Here is a 17,327-nt window from a genome sequence, read left to right as displayed (position 1 = left end):
GAGGGAAGTGGAGGCTTCGCTCCTCGGAAGACAGTCAACTTTGATCTTTAAATAACTTCCTCCTAATAACTGTAATTTAACCTGCCTGTGCCCAGCAGTTCTCCGGATTCCTCTAAGACTCTGGGTGGTTGCTTCGCAGAAGGCAGCAGAGAGTTTCTATGTAATTAAAATTACAGCTGCAGAGAACTATTCGTTGAGCTTTCAAATCTTGGTGCCAAAAACAACATCTCTACTTGTGAGGGCAGACTCCTGAGATGCCCGAGACTCTAAATTAAAACTCACAATGCACAGTGATAATAAAACCGCTGTTCCAAGATTGGCACAGGAATTAAGAAGGGTGACATCTGCTTCCCCCCTGAACCAGAGCTTTCAAATTCACCTTCATTCACCATGCTCTTCCATTCACTGCAGTGCCATCTAAACAAATACTTCCCCTTCAATAATTCTACAGGTGCCCAGTATAAGAGGGCAAGGATTTTATTGGATCCAGAGTTTCAGGGCTCCTTCTTGCCTCCTACCGGTGCAAAACTTAAAATTACCATCACCTTGAATGGAACATTTTTGCCCTCAAGGGTTTGGCTCGGAATTTCTATATGCTTCTGTACGGATCACCCAACAAATTCCCAATTGCTCACAAATTATAGTGCCCATAGCATATTGGTTTCTTCTTTATAAAAGATTTGCTATGTTCTCATTGCAGATCTATTTTCTATTTTTCATGGCCAAGTTAGGATCAGTTAACAGAAGTGGGGAAGAGGAGGGATGGACAAAATAAAAAAATAAAAAAAGACTTTCCCCCACAACAGTCAACATACATAGGCAATGAAAGCAAATTTATAACATAAGAAGTCTCCTTTCTATGTGGAGGGATGCTACCAGAAACTATTTTCCAGCGTGGTTCAATGGCCACTTGTATAGTAAGCTCTTTGGCTTTCTAGGCCAGGGCATAGCTGTCAACTTTTCCCTTTTCTTGCGAGGAATCCTATTCGGAATAAGGGAATTTCCCTTAAAAAAGGGAAAAGCTATGGTCCAGGGTCTACCCTACTTCTTCATTATTATTATTATTATTATTATTATTATTATTATTATTATTATTCCCAGGCTTTGGGGCAGCTTTGTGCTAAAACTGGCACCAATGGCAGCTGCTGTGCTGGGGCTTCTGCCCCTTTAATTAACTATTAAAAGTGTAGGAGCCCTGCACACTTTTGCATATGGCCATGCCGGCTGGGCCCAGTCCAGCTTGGAAGATCAACCTCACTCCACTCCCACCTTACACCATTCTTTGCTACCAGAGGCAACAGCATAATCCGTCTGCAAGCCCCTGCTTTACACAATCCTTGCTTCATGTCATTTTTATGTCCGACGACTCTGGGGTAAATGAACTAAGAATACTGCGAGGACGGGGAGTCATCGAAGGTGGGCTAAAAATAAAGGCAACCACCGTGCTGTGTAGCAAAATTAACATTTGAGGCTGAAGGATGCTTATTGCTAGCAATAATGGCTCAGTGCGATCACTCTCCGAAAGCTGAGCAAAGCCCAAAAGGCTGGGCCTGCTATCTGTTATCTGTTAAAGCAATACATATGCATAAACTTCCTCCAATCTAAAGTTACAACACACTACTAATTATACCATGTATGGTCTTTCCTTCATTACCTATTCATTAGGCAAGGAAACAAAGGACTCGCTCTTGTCAAATGTAGACACTTCAAAATGTTGTTTACAACCTTGGGAGTAAAGCTGCTCCTAGCACAAGATAAGGCACAAGGCCTCTAGCCCCTGCAAAAAAAATAAAATCCCTCTGTCATCCTCTAGAATAGATTCTGACATGACGCAATGGCCGAACCAGGCTGTGACGTTGGAGCGGAGCTGAAAAGCACATGTGGGGGAAAGAGCTAATTTCATTTGAGTACCAGTTGCCAAAATAGCATCTAATAAAAAGCCTTCAAACTGTGACAGTTCAATATAAACACCCACAAGGATGCCTTGGCAAGCTGCTTGACTCGTCACCAGCCTGCTCCTGCTTTTCCTGTGCGAGACCTCGGCACAAAACTCGCCCACACAGGTATGCAGCTGCGCAGTGACAGCGGAGACCTGCAGGTGCCTGCGAGTACTGCCATTTCTGAGGGGAGAAAGAAAGACAACTTCTGTTCTATCGGCAGCTAAACCTGCTGCCATTATTTATAAAAAGAAGGGGGAATAAGAACCCTGTTGCCATACATCGACTCTTTTTAATGTATAGACATTTTACACTAGAAATAGGCAGTGAAGTCACCCTTTGGGCTTATTACACTGCCGTTATCGTTAACAAACAGCGGAGTCACAAGGAAATCTACAATGCACCAAAGCCGGGAACAGATTATTGAAAGGTTGTAAGATGGAAGGCAGAGCACAACATGCTAAGGAATGATTTCTTTTCTTTCTTTCTTTTGCAGTGCACAGATGGCCTCTCAAAATTCTCTACTCTATTTGTCAGCAGAGAAACTGATGGAGTGGGGCATTTCACTAAATTTCTCCACGGGGAGGGGAACCTCTCCAAATTTATTGGGGTACGGCTCCAAATTTGCAGTGGCAGTACCACAGACAGTCTCTCTCTCTCTCTCTCTCTCTCTCTCTCACACACACACACACACACACACACACACAGAGAGTGATTTTTTCTGGGGGGATGCAGGGGTACCACTAAACATTTTGTGAATCTAAGTTTGGTCTCATTGAGGGGCAGTATTTCAATATGAGTAGGAAAATGAGAGTACCCCTAAACATTTTTAAAGAAAAAAAGCACTGCTCTCTCTCTCTCTCTCTCTCTCTCTCTCTCTCACACACACACACACACACGACTGTTGCACTGTACAAGCACATCCTTGAGCACTCTGTATTTGTGTAAAAGGCAGCTACTACAAAAATGGCAGGGAGGAAACTCCATAAAGTGGCCCTTTAAACAAACTGAGGGTGGGGTCCATGGGCAAAAAAATAAATTCCCCAGAAAATGTCTGCTGAATAATTTTGCTTCTACAGGGAGTAGCTAGCTCTGAGCCTCTCATACTGTGCCGGAATCTGCCATTCTACTAAGAAGTACAATTCGTGCTGGAGAATCTAAGATTAAAACCTAGCAAAAACATATAACATTTACGGAAAAAGTTAGCTTACTCCAGGAAGTATTAGCTTGCTACCAAAGCACAAAACAACCCCAACGTAGAGCACCCTTTAAGCCTCCAAGCAGGTAGAGGAGCGTGCAGAAGCTCAGTGGGTTACACCTTCTTCGTAAACACTGGGAAGGTTTGATTATTTTGAGTCAACCTGATGACAGACAAAATCAGATTCCTATGGTGCAATAAACAACCTGATACAGGTCAGTGCGGAGTACAAGTATCCGAGTTTTATTTTCCATTCATTGGTGTGTGCCTGCGCTATTGTCATATTTTGTTGTGGCTTAATTTGTGACAGGCTTTGACTTTCTGGCATTCAAAAGGGGTTGGACGTCTTCCCATCGCGGAAGAACATGTACCTCTTACAAAGAAGCTGTGATTGCTTCTATTATCTAATATATACACACCTTAATATTTACTTAGTTACACTTACTCTTAAGGGGGTGGGGATTACATGTTGATAAGAAGTCTTTACTGGTTTTGGGAGGAACTCAAATTGTTTTCCCTCAGGGCTTTTCTTCTATCCTGCAAGGCAACTGTAGGTGACTTTGAATGAAGTAGAGGGGAAAGGGGAAGTTTAACCATTGCCTTTCCAGTCACTTGTCCTCCCTAAATCTCCCCACCCCCAGCTGTGTTCCCATCTGTGCTAGAAAAGTTACCGGGCTCTCATATCTTTGGCCCTGCAAGCATAAAAGGAGCTTAGGGCGACGCTGAGTAGACAAATGGCTACCAAGAAAAAGGGGACCTGTCCTTTGCAGGCAGGTGTCTGATGAAACCCAGAACTGCTTTAACACTTTAACAAACGATAGCAAATGACACGTTGAAATTCCATCCCCACAACACGAGGTATTTCTCGGTGACCATGAAATGTGCGTAAATACAGTGGAAACAAAAGTAAGGTGTTTTATGCAATGATGTTAACGCAGGCAAGCCCTGAGAGATAGCTCAGTCAGTAGAGCACGAGACTTTTAATCTCAGGGCTGTGGGTTCAATCCCCATGTTGGGCAAAAGATTGGAGGGGGTTGGATTCGATTATCCTTGTGATCCCCTCCAACTTTGCAATTCTATGATTATAAGCTGGATCATTCCTTTCCCCTTATCCTGCAGGCCAAATTTGTCAGATGGATGGAGCCAGCCACCTGTCAATCATCTGATGTCATTTGACAACTCAGAAGGGGCTCCGCTGAACCCCTTTGAAGACTGGCTGTCAGTGCCAATCATTTGATAACTGCTTAGAGCCCTATGAATACAAACCACTTGCAAACTGACTTCAGAGTGAGTTTTAACAGATTTTACCAGTTTTGATTGGATCAGCATACCAAATTTGTGATATGTACTGAGGGGAAAAGAATTACAATATGTCTTGCGGTCTATATATGGTAGCACTTACTTCGGATGTGTGCCAACAATTTAGGCTTGATTTATATAGGACCATAGTGGGATTTTGTGCCTGTTAAGCCTACAGAAATGATAAGGGCTGTGGAATTATACAGAGGAATTATATCAAAAGAAAACACCATCCCAGTTAGTTAGTAATGTGTGATTGAGGGAAGCTTGCTTTCAAATGGGAACCAAACCGAGTTTCTCCCCATTCCTAGTGAATTCAAGAATACCTTGCAAAGTTGCTGTTTGTAAATCCCCTTGAGATAAATGCTAATGACCGCTCCCCGCTTAAAACGGGGGGCGCCCTTTGCGTGGACACGCGCAGCCCTAGATCTGGAGCGGCCCCATCAGCATAGGCTTGGCTTTGCCTTCCCTCAGGTGGGATACCTGGAGGTCTCCGCCTACCTCAGTCAGTTGTCCAAACCCACCTGGGGGAAGCGTTGCCAAGGAGACCAGGCCAGGTAGGGGAGGGATTACCTGCCCACACAATAGAGGGAGGATCTTACCTGCGAATCCTCACTTGGCTCCAGAGCTTCTCCCACCCTACCCACCCTCAGTTAATGTCTTCTTTTGCAGGTTCTTCTTTTCTTCATAGGTTTTGCAGGTTAACTTTTCTTCACAGGTATGCGGGCGCTGCTACGTTAAGGTCGCTGTTAAAGGGCCGGAAAGGAATTTTCCTGCATTGGCAGGTTTCGCCTTTCCCGTAGCAAAACGTCACAACTTTGGCGGTATCAGGCCTTGGGCGGAATCCTTTAGTCCATCTTCCTCTTTGCGGCGGTGATACCAGGGTTCCCCGTTAAAGGGGTTTCTAAAGGGAGGCTTTGACCGTATGCCGAGAGGTCGTCATTGCTCTCCCCTGCGGCGGCGGCGTAACGGGGGCGGCTATCTCTGCTTGAACATATGTTCTCCAGAGCCGGCCCATCCCCCCCCACACACTGGATAACCCTGAAGCTCTCTAAGTCCCCGGCTGGGGACTGGGGAGGGAGAACGCCCAATGCCTGAGCCACGGTCTACCCGCATTTGAAATTTAATAAAGTTGTGGCCAATTTAAACCCATAGCACGTTGTCTTGAGTCGTTATTCCACATGACGGGGGGGACCGCTCGGGATCTGGGGACTCCGCCTGTCCACGGAGTCACCTGAGTTAGGTGCCAAACAGAAAGAACGGGAAACTTCTGGTCTTAACACCGTGAGCAGCCAAACACCCAGACCTCAGCAAAAGAAGGAAATGACCCCCGTCAGTATGAACACCAAACTCAGTTCAAACCGAAGAAGTTCAGTTGTATAAGGCTGCAATTTTGCAAAATGTTGAAAGAACACTGGGGGTGGGGGGGAGGATAAATACTTATTGTCAAGATCTGGGGTTTGCATGCCAAGCCAATCTGATGCTCATAATTTATCATTCTGTTTTCTCTTTCACAGAATAAGAAAGGGAAAAAACGCTATATGTCATTCATGTCTTAAGACATAGTGGGCTTGCTTTTAAAAAGAACTATCATGTTTTTACATGTTTCCTGCTCTGGACAATAGAAGTACTTTCCCAGCCTGTCTGTTGTACGATTTCAGAGAGGCTCTAAACAAACAAACAAACAAACAAACAAACAAACAAACAAAGCCTTTGTAGCTAGCACCATGCAACAGCACGACATGCCAATTATCCAAAGGTTATCTCTCTCCACAGTTGTCCCTGCAGCATCTCTTAATAGCTGTGCCGACAGAGTGCAGAATATCATTAACAATCTGACAGAGCAGAAGGGGCCGGGCCTATTTGCCATGTAAACAGGCAAGCAGCAGACAATAATTTTGGATGCAAACTAATATCTCAGCAAATCAGTGCAGGCGTCATGGAGTGCCGGTTACTAACACATTAATAAAGATGGTTATGTAGACACTGGTAACCAACACTTGCTTTTCCACTATGCACCGCAGAGTTAAGAGATACACAGATCAGGCAAATGAACAGCTGATACAACAGTCAGTGGCAAATATGCAGTTTCAATAGTAAACAGACACAAGCTTACTTCATGTTCCAGTGCCTTTTACAGTTGATCAATGTCTTGCTTTGATCATACTTTTACCCACCCTTCCTCCCAAACAACAACGCAAAGAGTATAAACAATACAGAGATTTTTAAAAAGCAAAACCTAATAATAATAATAATAATAATAATAATAATAATAATAATAATTTATTATTTGTACCCCGCCCACCTGGCTGGGTTTCCCCAGCCACTCTGGGCGGCTTCCACAGAGACCAAAAATACACTAAGATGTCACACATTAAAAACGTCCCTGAACAGGGCTGCCTTAAGATGTCTTCTGAATTTCAGGTAGTTGTTTATCTCTTTGACATCTGGTGGGAGGGCGTTCCACAGGGCGGGCGCCACTACCGAGAAGGCCCTCTGCCTGGTTCCCTGTAGCTTTGCTTCTTGCCATGAGAGAAGGCCCTCGGTGCTGGATCTCAGCATCTGGGCAGAACGATGGGGGTGGAGACACTCCTTCAGGTATACTGGGCCGAGGCCATTTAGGGCTTTAAAGGTCAACACCAGCACTTTGAATTGTGCTCGGAAACGTACTGGGAGGCTTTCAAATATCTTCCCAGCTAACTAATTTCAAGGATGCAAGAGACTTCAGATACCTGGGTAAGCAGGCCTGCTTTAAAATTCTGCCTAAATACAGGCAACAGCCGATTTTTGCACATCCAAATGATAATCATGCACGCACGCAAGGTGCTGCATCTGGAGGTGACCCTAAAATGTAACTAAAAGGCAGGGACGGGGGTGGAGATGAACCACTGCTGGAAAGTCAGCACCAGTTAGGCAGCCTGCTGGGGCCACCCCTGCTGTTTATGGTGGTTGATATTGCAGCAGGTGATGCTTTGGCTCCCACACTGTTTAGGGCCTTGTACTTGGAACTGGGCCTGGTAGCTCACTGGCAGCCAGTATAGTGTTTTCAGGACCAGTGACACATGGTCCAATTGGTCTGCCACACCAGCTGCAGCTTCCAGGCTCTCATGGAGGGCAGCCCCACATAGAGCATATGTGTGGAGCCCAAATGCAAGGTCACTAGAGCATGGCCTACTGCAGTCAGGCTATTCTGGCTTAGAAACAGCTATGGCTGTCAAACGAAAAACAAATCAACTCTAGCTACTGAGGCCACTTGGGTTTCCGGTGACAGATCTGAATCAAGGCGCACTCCTAGACCATGAGTGTGTCTTCACGGGGAGTGCCACTCACCCCACAGATCACTCACCTAATTCCAGGACTTGAGAACCACCCACCCACCGCACTTGGATTTTATCAGGATTCAGCTTCAGATTACTGGCCCCCATCCAGCCCATCAGTGCTTCTAGGCACTGATCCAAATTTTTCACAGCCTCTTCTGGTATAAATGGAACGGAGAGATAAAGCTGCATATTATCGGCACGCTGAAGACACCATGCTCCAAATCCCTGGATGACAACTCCCAATGGTTTCATATAGATGTTGAAAAGCGTAAGAGACAAAATAGACCCCTTGAGGACCCCATGGCCTAAATGCCCTGCAGGCAAGAACAGAACCATTGTAATACAATGGTTCCAACTCCCACCCTCCTGAGTTGTTCCAGAAACCTTGATCAACGTTGTCAAAAACCACTGAGAGATTAAAGAGATTAAGGAGAACCAACAGGATCACACTCTGTCCCTCTCACATCGCTTGGTCAAGGTGACAGAGACTGTCTTGGTGCTAAAACTAGACCTAAAACCAGAGGTCTGGATAATTTGCTTCCTCCAGACACACCTACCACTGGCTGGCCACCACCCTCTCAATCATCTGGCCCATGAAGGGAATACTAGAAACTGGGTGAGCGTTTCCTAAAACCTCTTGGTCCTAGGAGGACCTCTTCAGGAGAGGTTGTACTACCACCTCTTTCAAGGTGGTGGACATAACTCCCTCAAGTGGTGTGGCATTTACCACTCCTAGTCAATCCCCTCCTACTTGATTTCATCAATCATAATGGATGGGGATCAACAGGACATGTCGTTAGCCTCAGTACCGCAAGTGTCCTGCGCATGTCCAGGATAGGATCATTATCACTATTTGTCCTTATCAAGACAATCATTTCCTCCCATGTTGGTTCAGGGAAATGTTAGGATGTCACTGTCCCACTTCTGCTTTAGAAGGGAACGAGGGCAACTTTGGGCACACTACAATAAAGGAAGGCTAACTAAGAGGTCCTGGGAGCTTTGGGCACACCGGACCAATCTAGCAACTGAAAGAAGGCTTAACCACACCCCAGAGGAATGGCTAAGGGCATAGAGACTCGCCTGAGTTGGACCTCTGTCTGCTACTGTTCTTTCAAAGTTTACCTAGCAGCCAGGCTAGGCTGGTGCAGAAGCCAACTCTCAGCGACTGGGCAGGTGAAGGCCAAGGCCCTTCCTTTTTAGGGCAAATTAATTTGAATTACGACAAATAGTAGTAGTATTACCCATCTAGTTCTGCGTTGCTTCTCTCTTTTCTCTCCTACTTCCACAGTGGGCACTATAAACTAAAAACAACCTAAGGTTCTGATTTTAAGGCTTTCTGACATCAAGGAACCCTTCCTATATTGCTTTGCCCACTGAGGATGTTTAAATAAAATAAAAATATTTCTGGCCTTTTAAACTGCGTGTATGTGGGGGTATTGTCTTTGTTTGTCACTATGGTATGTATTTTTGTGTTTTTTGTATTGCAAACTGCCTAGTGATCCTCAGATGAAAGTATATAAATTTAAGAAATGTTTATAGTGGAGTTATAAACTCCATTATATGTTTATAATGGAGCCCCTTCTGTGTTGCAAGGGATTCTGGGGTATGTCCTAGGGCTCTCTAATGAGCATCACCATTGTCCCATGCGGGTTGAAAACGTACCTTAGAATGTGTCCTAAAACAGTCTTGTGCATTCATTTGTCCACTGCTGGGGAAGACAAGAAGTGACTGGCAAGCTGGCTTGGGGGGAAGCTGGTCTGCCACTACTGATTTATTTTTTTCCATTGAGAAGTTCCAGGATTTCCCAGAAGAGAGTTTGAAAACCCTGTTATGGGATAATATTTTTCCATGATAGAAAGCAAGTGCTCTGTGCAGGCCCGTCTTACCCATAGAGGCAAGTGGCGCGGGGTGCCAGGGTGCCAAGTTCTGGAGGGTGCCAGGCGAGAGTCCGGGGAACACCGAACGAGCGCGCTGAGTGAGCGAGGGTGCGTGTGTTGCTCCCGCCGAGCGTCGGCTCGGCGTTTTCCCTTTTAGCATGCAGGCGCCAAATTCTGCGGGGTGCCAGAAGGCTAAAAGGGAAAAAACCGAGCCAACGCTCAGCAGGAGCAGCATACGCACCTTTGCTCGCTTGGCGCAAGCCCATTCACTCTCGGTGTGTTGCCTGCCATGGCCACTGCGGCATGAAGCGGCCAGCTGAGCTGGGAGGCGTCGCGTCCAGCCTCCACCTCTTCCCCGCCGGAGGAGCCGCCCTCCAGCCGCTGCCCACCTCCTCCAGCCCTAAAAAACTCTGGGAAAGGGGGGGTACCGGAGGGATCTTTGCACCATGGCACTGGATATGCTTAAGACGACCCTGGCTCTGTGATCTCTCTTCCTCTGACACACACACCATACATTTAAAGCACTCCTGTGCCACTTTAACAGTCATAGCTTCCCCCAAAGAATCCTGGGAACTGTAGTTTGTTAAAAGTATAGGTACAATTCCCAGCACCCTTAACAAACCACCTTCCCCAGGATTCTCTGGGAGAAGCTATGACTCTTAAAGTAGAATAAGAGGGGGGGGGGTTAATGTATGGTGCAGATGTAACCTAACTTGCCAGATAGACTTATTTTGAAGCTACTGCCCTGCAGGCATTATTGTCTCTTAAAGTGTAAAAAGTGCTGAAACTTTGCGGATGCAAATTAGCCAGTGGCAACCCTTTCCTGCCCCAGGGTCTTAAAACTGCATGTGAAAGTCATGTTCGCTCGTGTGATGTGATGTCATTTTCGCAGTGTAACAATGTACTAGCTTGGAAGGCTAAAGCTTGGGAAGACAACATGTGACAGAAATCTAGTTCAGATGTTCACTAATTGCAAAGTATGGACCACTGGAGGAAGCAACAGACAATGCAAACCAAAATAAGAGTGTTCTTTTTCGGCTCTTAATTAAAACAGTTGTATGAAAATAAATACTGTCCTTGTGTGGTGGCGCAGTTTCCTCTGCCTTGCCACTAAGCCATATGTAACCATTCACTTTTGAAGCAGGATGTCTGCAGACAATGGAACTGCTCAAAATCGGTTCTGTCCTTTCACAGAACCAGGCCACTAAGCGAAGAATGAGGTGGCTAAAGAGCACGACTCTTTATTTAGGTAAAGGTAAAGGTACCCCTGCCCGTTCGGGCCAGTCTTGACAGACTCTAGGGTTGTGCGCCCATCTCACTTAAGAGGCCGAGGGCCAGCGCTGTCCGCAGACACTTCCGGGTCACGTGGCCAGTGTGACATCGCTGCTCTGGCGAGCCAGAGCCGCACACGGAAACGCCGTTTACCTTCCCGCTGGTAAGCGGTCCCTATTTATCTACTTGCACCCGGGAGTGCTTTCGAACTGCTAGGTTGGCAGGCGCTGGGACCGAACAACGGAAGCGCACCCCGCTGCAGGGATTTGAACCGCCGACCTTTCGATCGGCAAGCCCTAGGCGCTGAGGCTTTTACCCACAGCGCCACCCACGTCCCTTATTTACATGTGATCCTTTTTATGTCCTTTATTTACATGTGATCAAAACCAAATGCTGTTAGCCCATGACATGTTGCTTTACAATAACCACAGCCACTTGCCTCATTAAAAGAAGTTAGCAGCAAAGACAGCAATAAATAATCAGTTTAGCACTGCAGCTTTTATCTTTTGTGAAGTCCTTTGTATGTTGATCAACAAATTGATCCATAAGCAATGACTGAACGCTTGTTGCTCTGCAGAGTTCACAAATGCATGGGAACATGATTATGTCACCATCGGAAAGTAGGAATTGTGAGATGGCAGCAACATGCAACCCATTGATGTTGTGGTGCATGATTTTTAACTGATACAGTCCTACCTCGGGTTACAGACACTTTGGGTTGTGTGATTTCAGGATGCGCACAGCGCTGAACCTGAAAGTACCGGAATGGGTTACTTCCGGGTTTCGGCGCTTGCGCATGCGCAGAAGCGCTAAATCGCATTTTGCACATGCGCAGAAGCACCGAATCACGACCCGTGCTTGCGCAGACGTGGCGCTGCGGGTTGCTGGCCCTGCGGGTTGCGGACGCTGCGGGTTGTGAACATGCTTCCCGCACGGATCACATTCGCAGCCCGAGCGTCCACTGTATTTTCTTTCCAGTAAGATCTGGTCTCCCTCAGGCTTAAGAACAGATATGGTTGTTGTGTTATCATTGAAATGACATGGCAGTCCAAACTGACCAGTCAGCATTCATTGAGAAATGCTTTTTCCTTATTCATGTCAAGCGAGCTCTCAGGTCTCAGAAGAAACTTGTAAGCTACTCGTGAGCAGGAATAAAAGAAAAGATTAGCCAAACAGCTATTTCATTTTTAATATTTATCAACTCACAGCTAGCATCTTGGATCAGAATAAGAGTTCATTAGGTCAGTATCTTCACTGAGAAAATAATGTGCCAAAAGCTGTTTCTCAAAAGTTTTCTTCTGAAAAAGAGGCTTCCCTTTACCTGCCTCATTCCTCAGGGAGCTTTAGAATTTCTTTATAATTTCAGTGAGCGTGGTGTTTCCTGATCTTAAGTCTCAGGGGAGGAATGTCTCCCCCTGGGCTTTAATTGATCACTGGGGAGGCTGACCAATGAGAACCTGGGCGCACTCACTGATTTTGTTGTTTTAAGAAGGTGCTCCCTTTTACCCCCCAAAAAATTAAAAATCCACACTGATTTCTTTATAGGTAAAAAGATTACTCTTTTCACAAATGAACATCTGCCAGGAGCAGAGTAGGCAGCCTCCCTGGGTTACCCTGCTTAGAGAGAGTCCAGCAATGACATCCTGGGGTTTTCAGGGCAGGCGTGTGGGAAGACTGAAGAAGGCAGATCACGGGAGAGATGACTTGTAGAATGAAAGAAAGGACACTCACAAGAACCTGGGCTCATCTCAAAAGTAAGTGCAACAAAAATCTTGCATCTCACCCATGAGAATTTTACTTAATTTTCCTTTCCCCTTTGAAAATTTTGGAATGCAATTTCTTTTCTCATTAATGGATGCAGAATATTCATGAAAAAATGCAGAAGGCATTTTCCAGCAGAATGCTAGGCTGAGACTTTGGCCAGCCAGACGGCTCAAGGAAATTCATAAAGCAAGACAAGCCGGCAATATGTGGAGCCGACGATTTCTTCCCAACATCTGGTGGTCAGCATGTTACATTCTCTGTGACTACAGAATTGCATTTTTGGATATCATACATAGCTAGAAATCACCGCTGAAAATTGTCTCGGTTTATTTATTTTAAAAGCCAAAGGATGAATTTAACATTGCACTATTATGGTACAAGGACGCGGGTGGCGCTGTGGGTAAAAGCCTCAGCGCCTAGGGCTTGCCGATCGAAAGGTTGGCGGTTTGAATCCCCGTGGCAGGGTGCTCTCCCGTTGCTCAGTCCCAGCACCTGCCAACCTAGCAGTTCAAAAGCACGTGCAAGTAGATAAATAGGTACCGCTTACTGGCGGGAAGGTAAACAGCGTTTCCGTGTGCGGCTCTGGCTCGCCAGATGTGGCTTTGTCACGCTGGCCACGTGACCCGGAAGTGTCTCCGGACAGCGCTGGCCCTCGGCCTCTTAAGTGAGATGGGCGCACAACCCTAGAGTCTGTCAAGACTGGCCCGTACGGGCAGGGGTACCTTTACCTTTATTATGGAACAAAGGAACCAACTCCCATCTCCCCCCCTTGGTGTGCTGATCTGGGATTCTTCTGACCCCCCTGGGCAAGCTTTGTGGGGCCTGGGCAAAGGAGCAGGGAAAGCTCTGTTGTGCTCCTGTTGGTGCAACTGGCCCCAAGTATGCAAGTGGCAGCCATAAAGTGTATATTATACAAGATGTATAATATTTCAGTTTTACAGAGTGAAAGATCAGTCTAACAGTTAATGAATTGCCCTCTGGCCCTCCATTGATTTATGACCGGGTAGGGATTTTAATCCAGGTCTCCCAGATAAAAGTCAAATACTATACCCACTGGAGCACTCAGCAGGATATATTTCCTAAAGTGTCCATCCTTGACACTTTAAACTCAACTCTACTAACATTTTCTGCTTTGTAGATTAATAATGGTTTCTGTATCACTCTTTGCACAAGCCACATGGCAGTTTAGAACAAAATTAAGTAAGATAAAAATAATCAGTAAGGTCCATAAAATGACACAGCCTCTGAAAATAACAGCACAACTCCTGGCTTCAGTAGCAGCAACAAGATGGCAGACTGAAGCCACAGTTATTAAAAACAACAAATCACTTACCCTGTAGTAATCTGTGCTATACACGTCTCTTGACATTCCAAAATCTCCTATCTTCACCAGTAAGTTTTCACCAACCAGGCAATTCCGAGTGGCAAGGTCACGATGCACAAAATGCTGTGATGCCAAGTAAACCATGCCAGCTGCAATCTGCTGGGCAATATGTAGCATCTGTGACTGGGTTAGCTCAGTTAGATGACTCCCTTCGGCCATCAGAGCTGCATCAGGTCCATGTGCCCTGTGTGGAACACAGGAGAGTGTAAGCAGATCCATTTATTCATTTTCTTTAAGTTTAAAACATGCACACACAATGGAAGAACCATATGGGAGATGAAGATCCATGAGCCCCAATCTCTTTAATGACCATCTGTTTTGAAGAGCAGGCAAAGTGCTTATTGAGCTTATATCTCCTATAACAACAGTCCTTTTCCAGGTTAAGAATCTCAGTTGTATGATGCATGAAAACATCAAGGCCTGGATTAACAGACCTCGGGCTCATCCACACTTACATGTCTAGGCACAGGTCCTGGCTTTCTAGATTCCTTCCCAAGCCCCGCTGGGACTTTCGCTGCAAAAACCTGCTCTTTACCGCTAAAATGGAGCAAACTGCAATCTGTGGAAAGCCTGAATTGCTGTTTGCTCCGATTCAGCAGTAAAGAGCAGGTTTTCCTGGGGAAAGAGGCAGTGCAAAAAAACACCAAAGCACTTGGACATGGCTGGGAAAGTGTGAACACATGCCTAGAAAGTGAGGGACAAAGGGTGAGTGTGGATGAGCCCTTGTCTCTACAAATGAAAAGGGACTTGCTGGTCTCTGCCAAGACTTAGCAGAACACATAGAAACCCTACATATTCTGCCTTGGACTCCATGGGGGAAAGCCAATTATAATATGAAACTATTGTACTCCATGCTCAGTAGTACCCTCCAAAGCTCTATAGTGGGTGATGCCATTTAAGCTCTGGAAATGGACTCTTAATAACCAAAGAAAAATAAAGAAGAAGGATGTTGCTCAAGTTATTAACAGACAAAACATTAATATACGTGAACTGTCTTGTTTTGCTCATTACACATCCCTCTGCCAGCTATAGGACAGCGGGCATAGATTACAGCATACATTCCAATACAAAGAAAACAAATTGGTGGGGTGCATTCTTTCATTAGTCCCAGAGAGAGACTTTGAAACACAAGCATCCTTTCTGGTACAATAGTTTGCTGCTCATAACCAGGGCATAATCCTCACTACAAACTGTGGAACAATCTCTGTGAGAACATCAGTAGCAGAATGGTTTTACACCAGTGACAACGCAAATGGCACTAGGCGAGTGTTCCTGCTGGCTCTGAGCTATCGTCTTGCAGAATAGTTATTGCACTGGTGACTGGGAGGGATGGGCTAGATAACTTTGCTACTCTTCTGTCCCACTGATTCATAAGACCCAAGACAAAAGTTACAAAGAAAGATTGGGATGGAATGTGTCAGGAGCTCATCCTACACTCGAGTAGGACCCTGGCAGAGACACATGCCCAACTGGCATGTTCTCTCCCTCCTGGTCAATTGTTCGGGAGCTTCAAAAGCTTTCTTCAGCCCAAACATCACAGCGACTGATGCCAACAGACACTGGCACACTTAGGGATCCGCAGAGTCTTTGCAGCTTGACGTAACAGACCTCAGCAACTCAGCATTTTGGCTAATCTACTTTATTTACATATAAACAGACACGGAGCACTGCACCATGGCTCCCTCTCTCTCTAGCACTAGACAGCAAAGAGAAAGAACAAAGGACAATAGTCCCACTTCACAGAACACAGTAACACAAACATCCTGTCTCCATCACTTCCCACTCTGTGGAGTCAAAACATACACCGTCATGTGAGAGATGAAAAAATCCCATGACTGCAATCGTGGAGCAGGAATTTTAACAGAATGTACCCATCCTAGTCCCTTCTCACTTCTGACTTGTGCAATCTGGCATGAAGGCAAATGTTAGCCTTCAGCCCTTAGAACACAGAATACATATCTGAGGATACATATCTGGGGGGAGAGTTTAACAATCTGTCATAAATGCTCAAAACAGAGAGCAAAAAATACAGATGCAGTGGCTGGAATGAAGTCTTCCAATTATGCGAATTCGCATACATTCACTTTTGTTTTTTGTGTCTGTAGAACGACATGGGTTTTTAAACAAACACATGAATAAACAAATAAGGAACTGGAGTAGAAGAGGATGAAAAAGAGTGGAAAATAAAAAGAAAGATGATAAAGGCCAAAGCAGAAACCCAAAGGGTGGGACACGATAACTTGTAGTGTCAAAATCCCACCTTTTTTTTACTGTATCATTTTGCTTGCTGAGCTGTAGAGCAGATTGCTTTATTCATGTTTAAAAGCTTTCTTCCACAATCATTGGAGACATTTTGAAAATAAAATAAAAGCTGAGTTTGAAAATGAGCAAGGAGATTTTGAGGGAAGCAACAGCAAAATCCTTGTTGCAGGTGGTAGAAGCACAAGGCTGGCTTGCCATGGGCTTGAAGAGACCAGCACATGCTTTCAAGTGGCCCTCACATGAGAATGTGAAGGTTATGTCGCTGGGCACTCAGATCCTAAAGAGATAAACAGCTGCACTGTTGTTTCACAGACTGGAATATCGCAAATTAACTACAGCAGCATTTCATGTGAGAAAACTCGCACAAGCCTTACGATTACACCGCAGATCTGATATAGGTCCCTTTTAAATTCCTAACTCCCATATTAAGTGCATACAGTTGTATGTACATGGTGGCTGAAAGGCAGGGCTGTCCCCATCCCTAGAAAAACGTGATGGTCCTTTTTTTTAAATGTCCCCTGTCCTTTGTTGTTTAGTTGTTTAGTTGTGTCTGACTCTTCGTGACCCCATGGACCACAGCACGCCAGGTACTCCTGTCTTCCACTGCCTCCCACAGCTTGGTCAAACTCATGTTGATAGCTTCAAGAACACTGTCCAACCATCTCGTCTTCTGTCGTCCCCTTCTCTTTCCCAACATCAGGGTCTTTTCCAGGGAGTCTTCTTTTCTCATGAGGTGGCCAAATATTGGCGCCTCAGCTTCAGGACCTGTCCTTCCAGTGAGCACCCAGGGCTGATTTCTTTAAACAGGACACCTTTTTTTCATGTATTCAACTCCTCCTCCTCCTCAAAACTGTGTGGGCAGCTTTTAACATTGGCAGAAAAACAAACTGTGAAGCAGCACTCCTTCTGCAGTCACGGCACATATCGTACGTAGTTAGTCTTTGTTAATAATATTTGACTATCATCCATTAGAATTATTTCCATCTAAATTTGATTTTTAAAAATAAAAATAAA

The 17,327-nt window shown here is 45.4% G+C and overlaps 1 protein-coding gene across 7 annotated transcripts in view; it reads right to left on the bottom strand.

Moving 5' to 3' along the window:
- The window catches only part of NTRK2 (neurotrophic receptor tyrosine kinase 2), a 182,840-nt gene that overhangs the window by 14,806 nt on the left and 150,707 nt on the right, over positions 1-17,327 (bottom strand). For all 7 annotated transcript variants that reach the window (XM_083403383.1, XM_083403384.1, XM_083403379.1 and 4 more), the window contains one exon: positions 14,001-14,235. In XM_083403383.1, coding sequence (XP_083259509.1) covers positions 14,001-14,235 — 235 coding nt within the window. The remainder of the gene's footprint in view (positions 1-14,000; positions 14,236-17,327) is intronic.

This window comes from Podarcis tiliguerta (assembly GCF_965153285.1).
Source record: "Podarcis tiliguerta genome assembly, chromosome: 11".
Classification (NCBI taxonomy): Eukaryota; Metazoa; Chordata; class Lepidosauria; order Squamata; family Lacertidae; genus Podarcis; species Podarcis tiliguerta.
The sequence above is the reverse complement of the archived record's forward strand: the minus strand, read 5'-3'. Positions and strand labels throughout refer to the sequence as shown.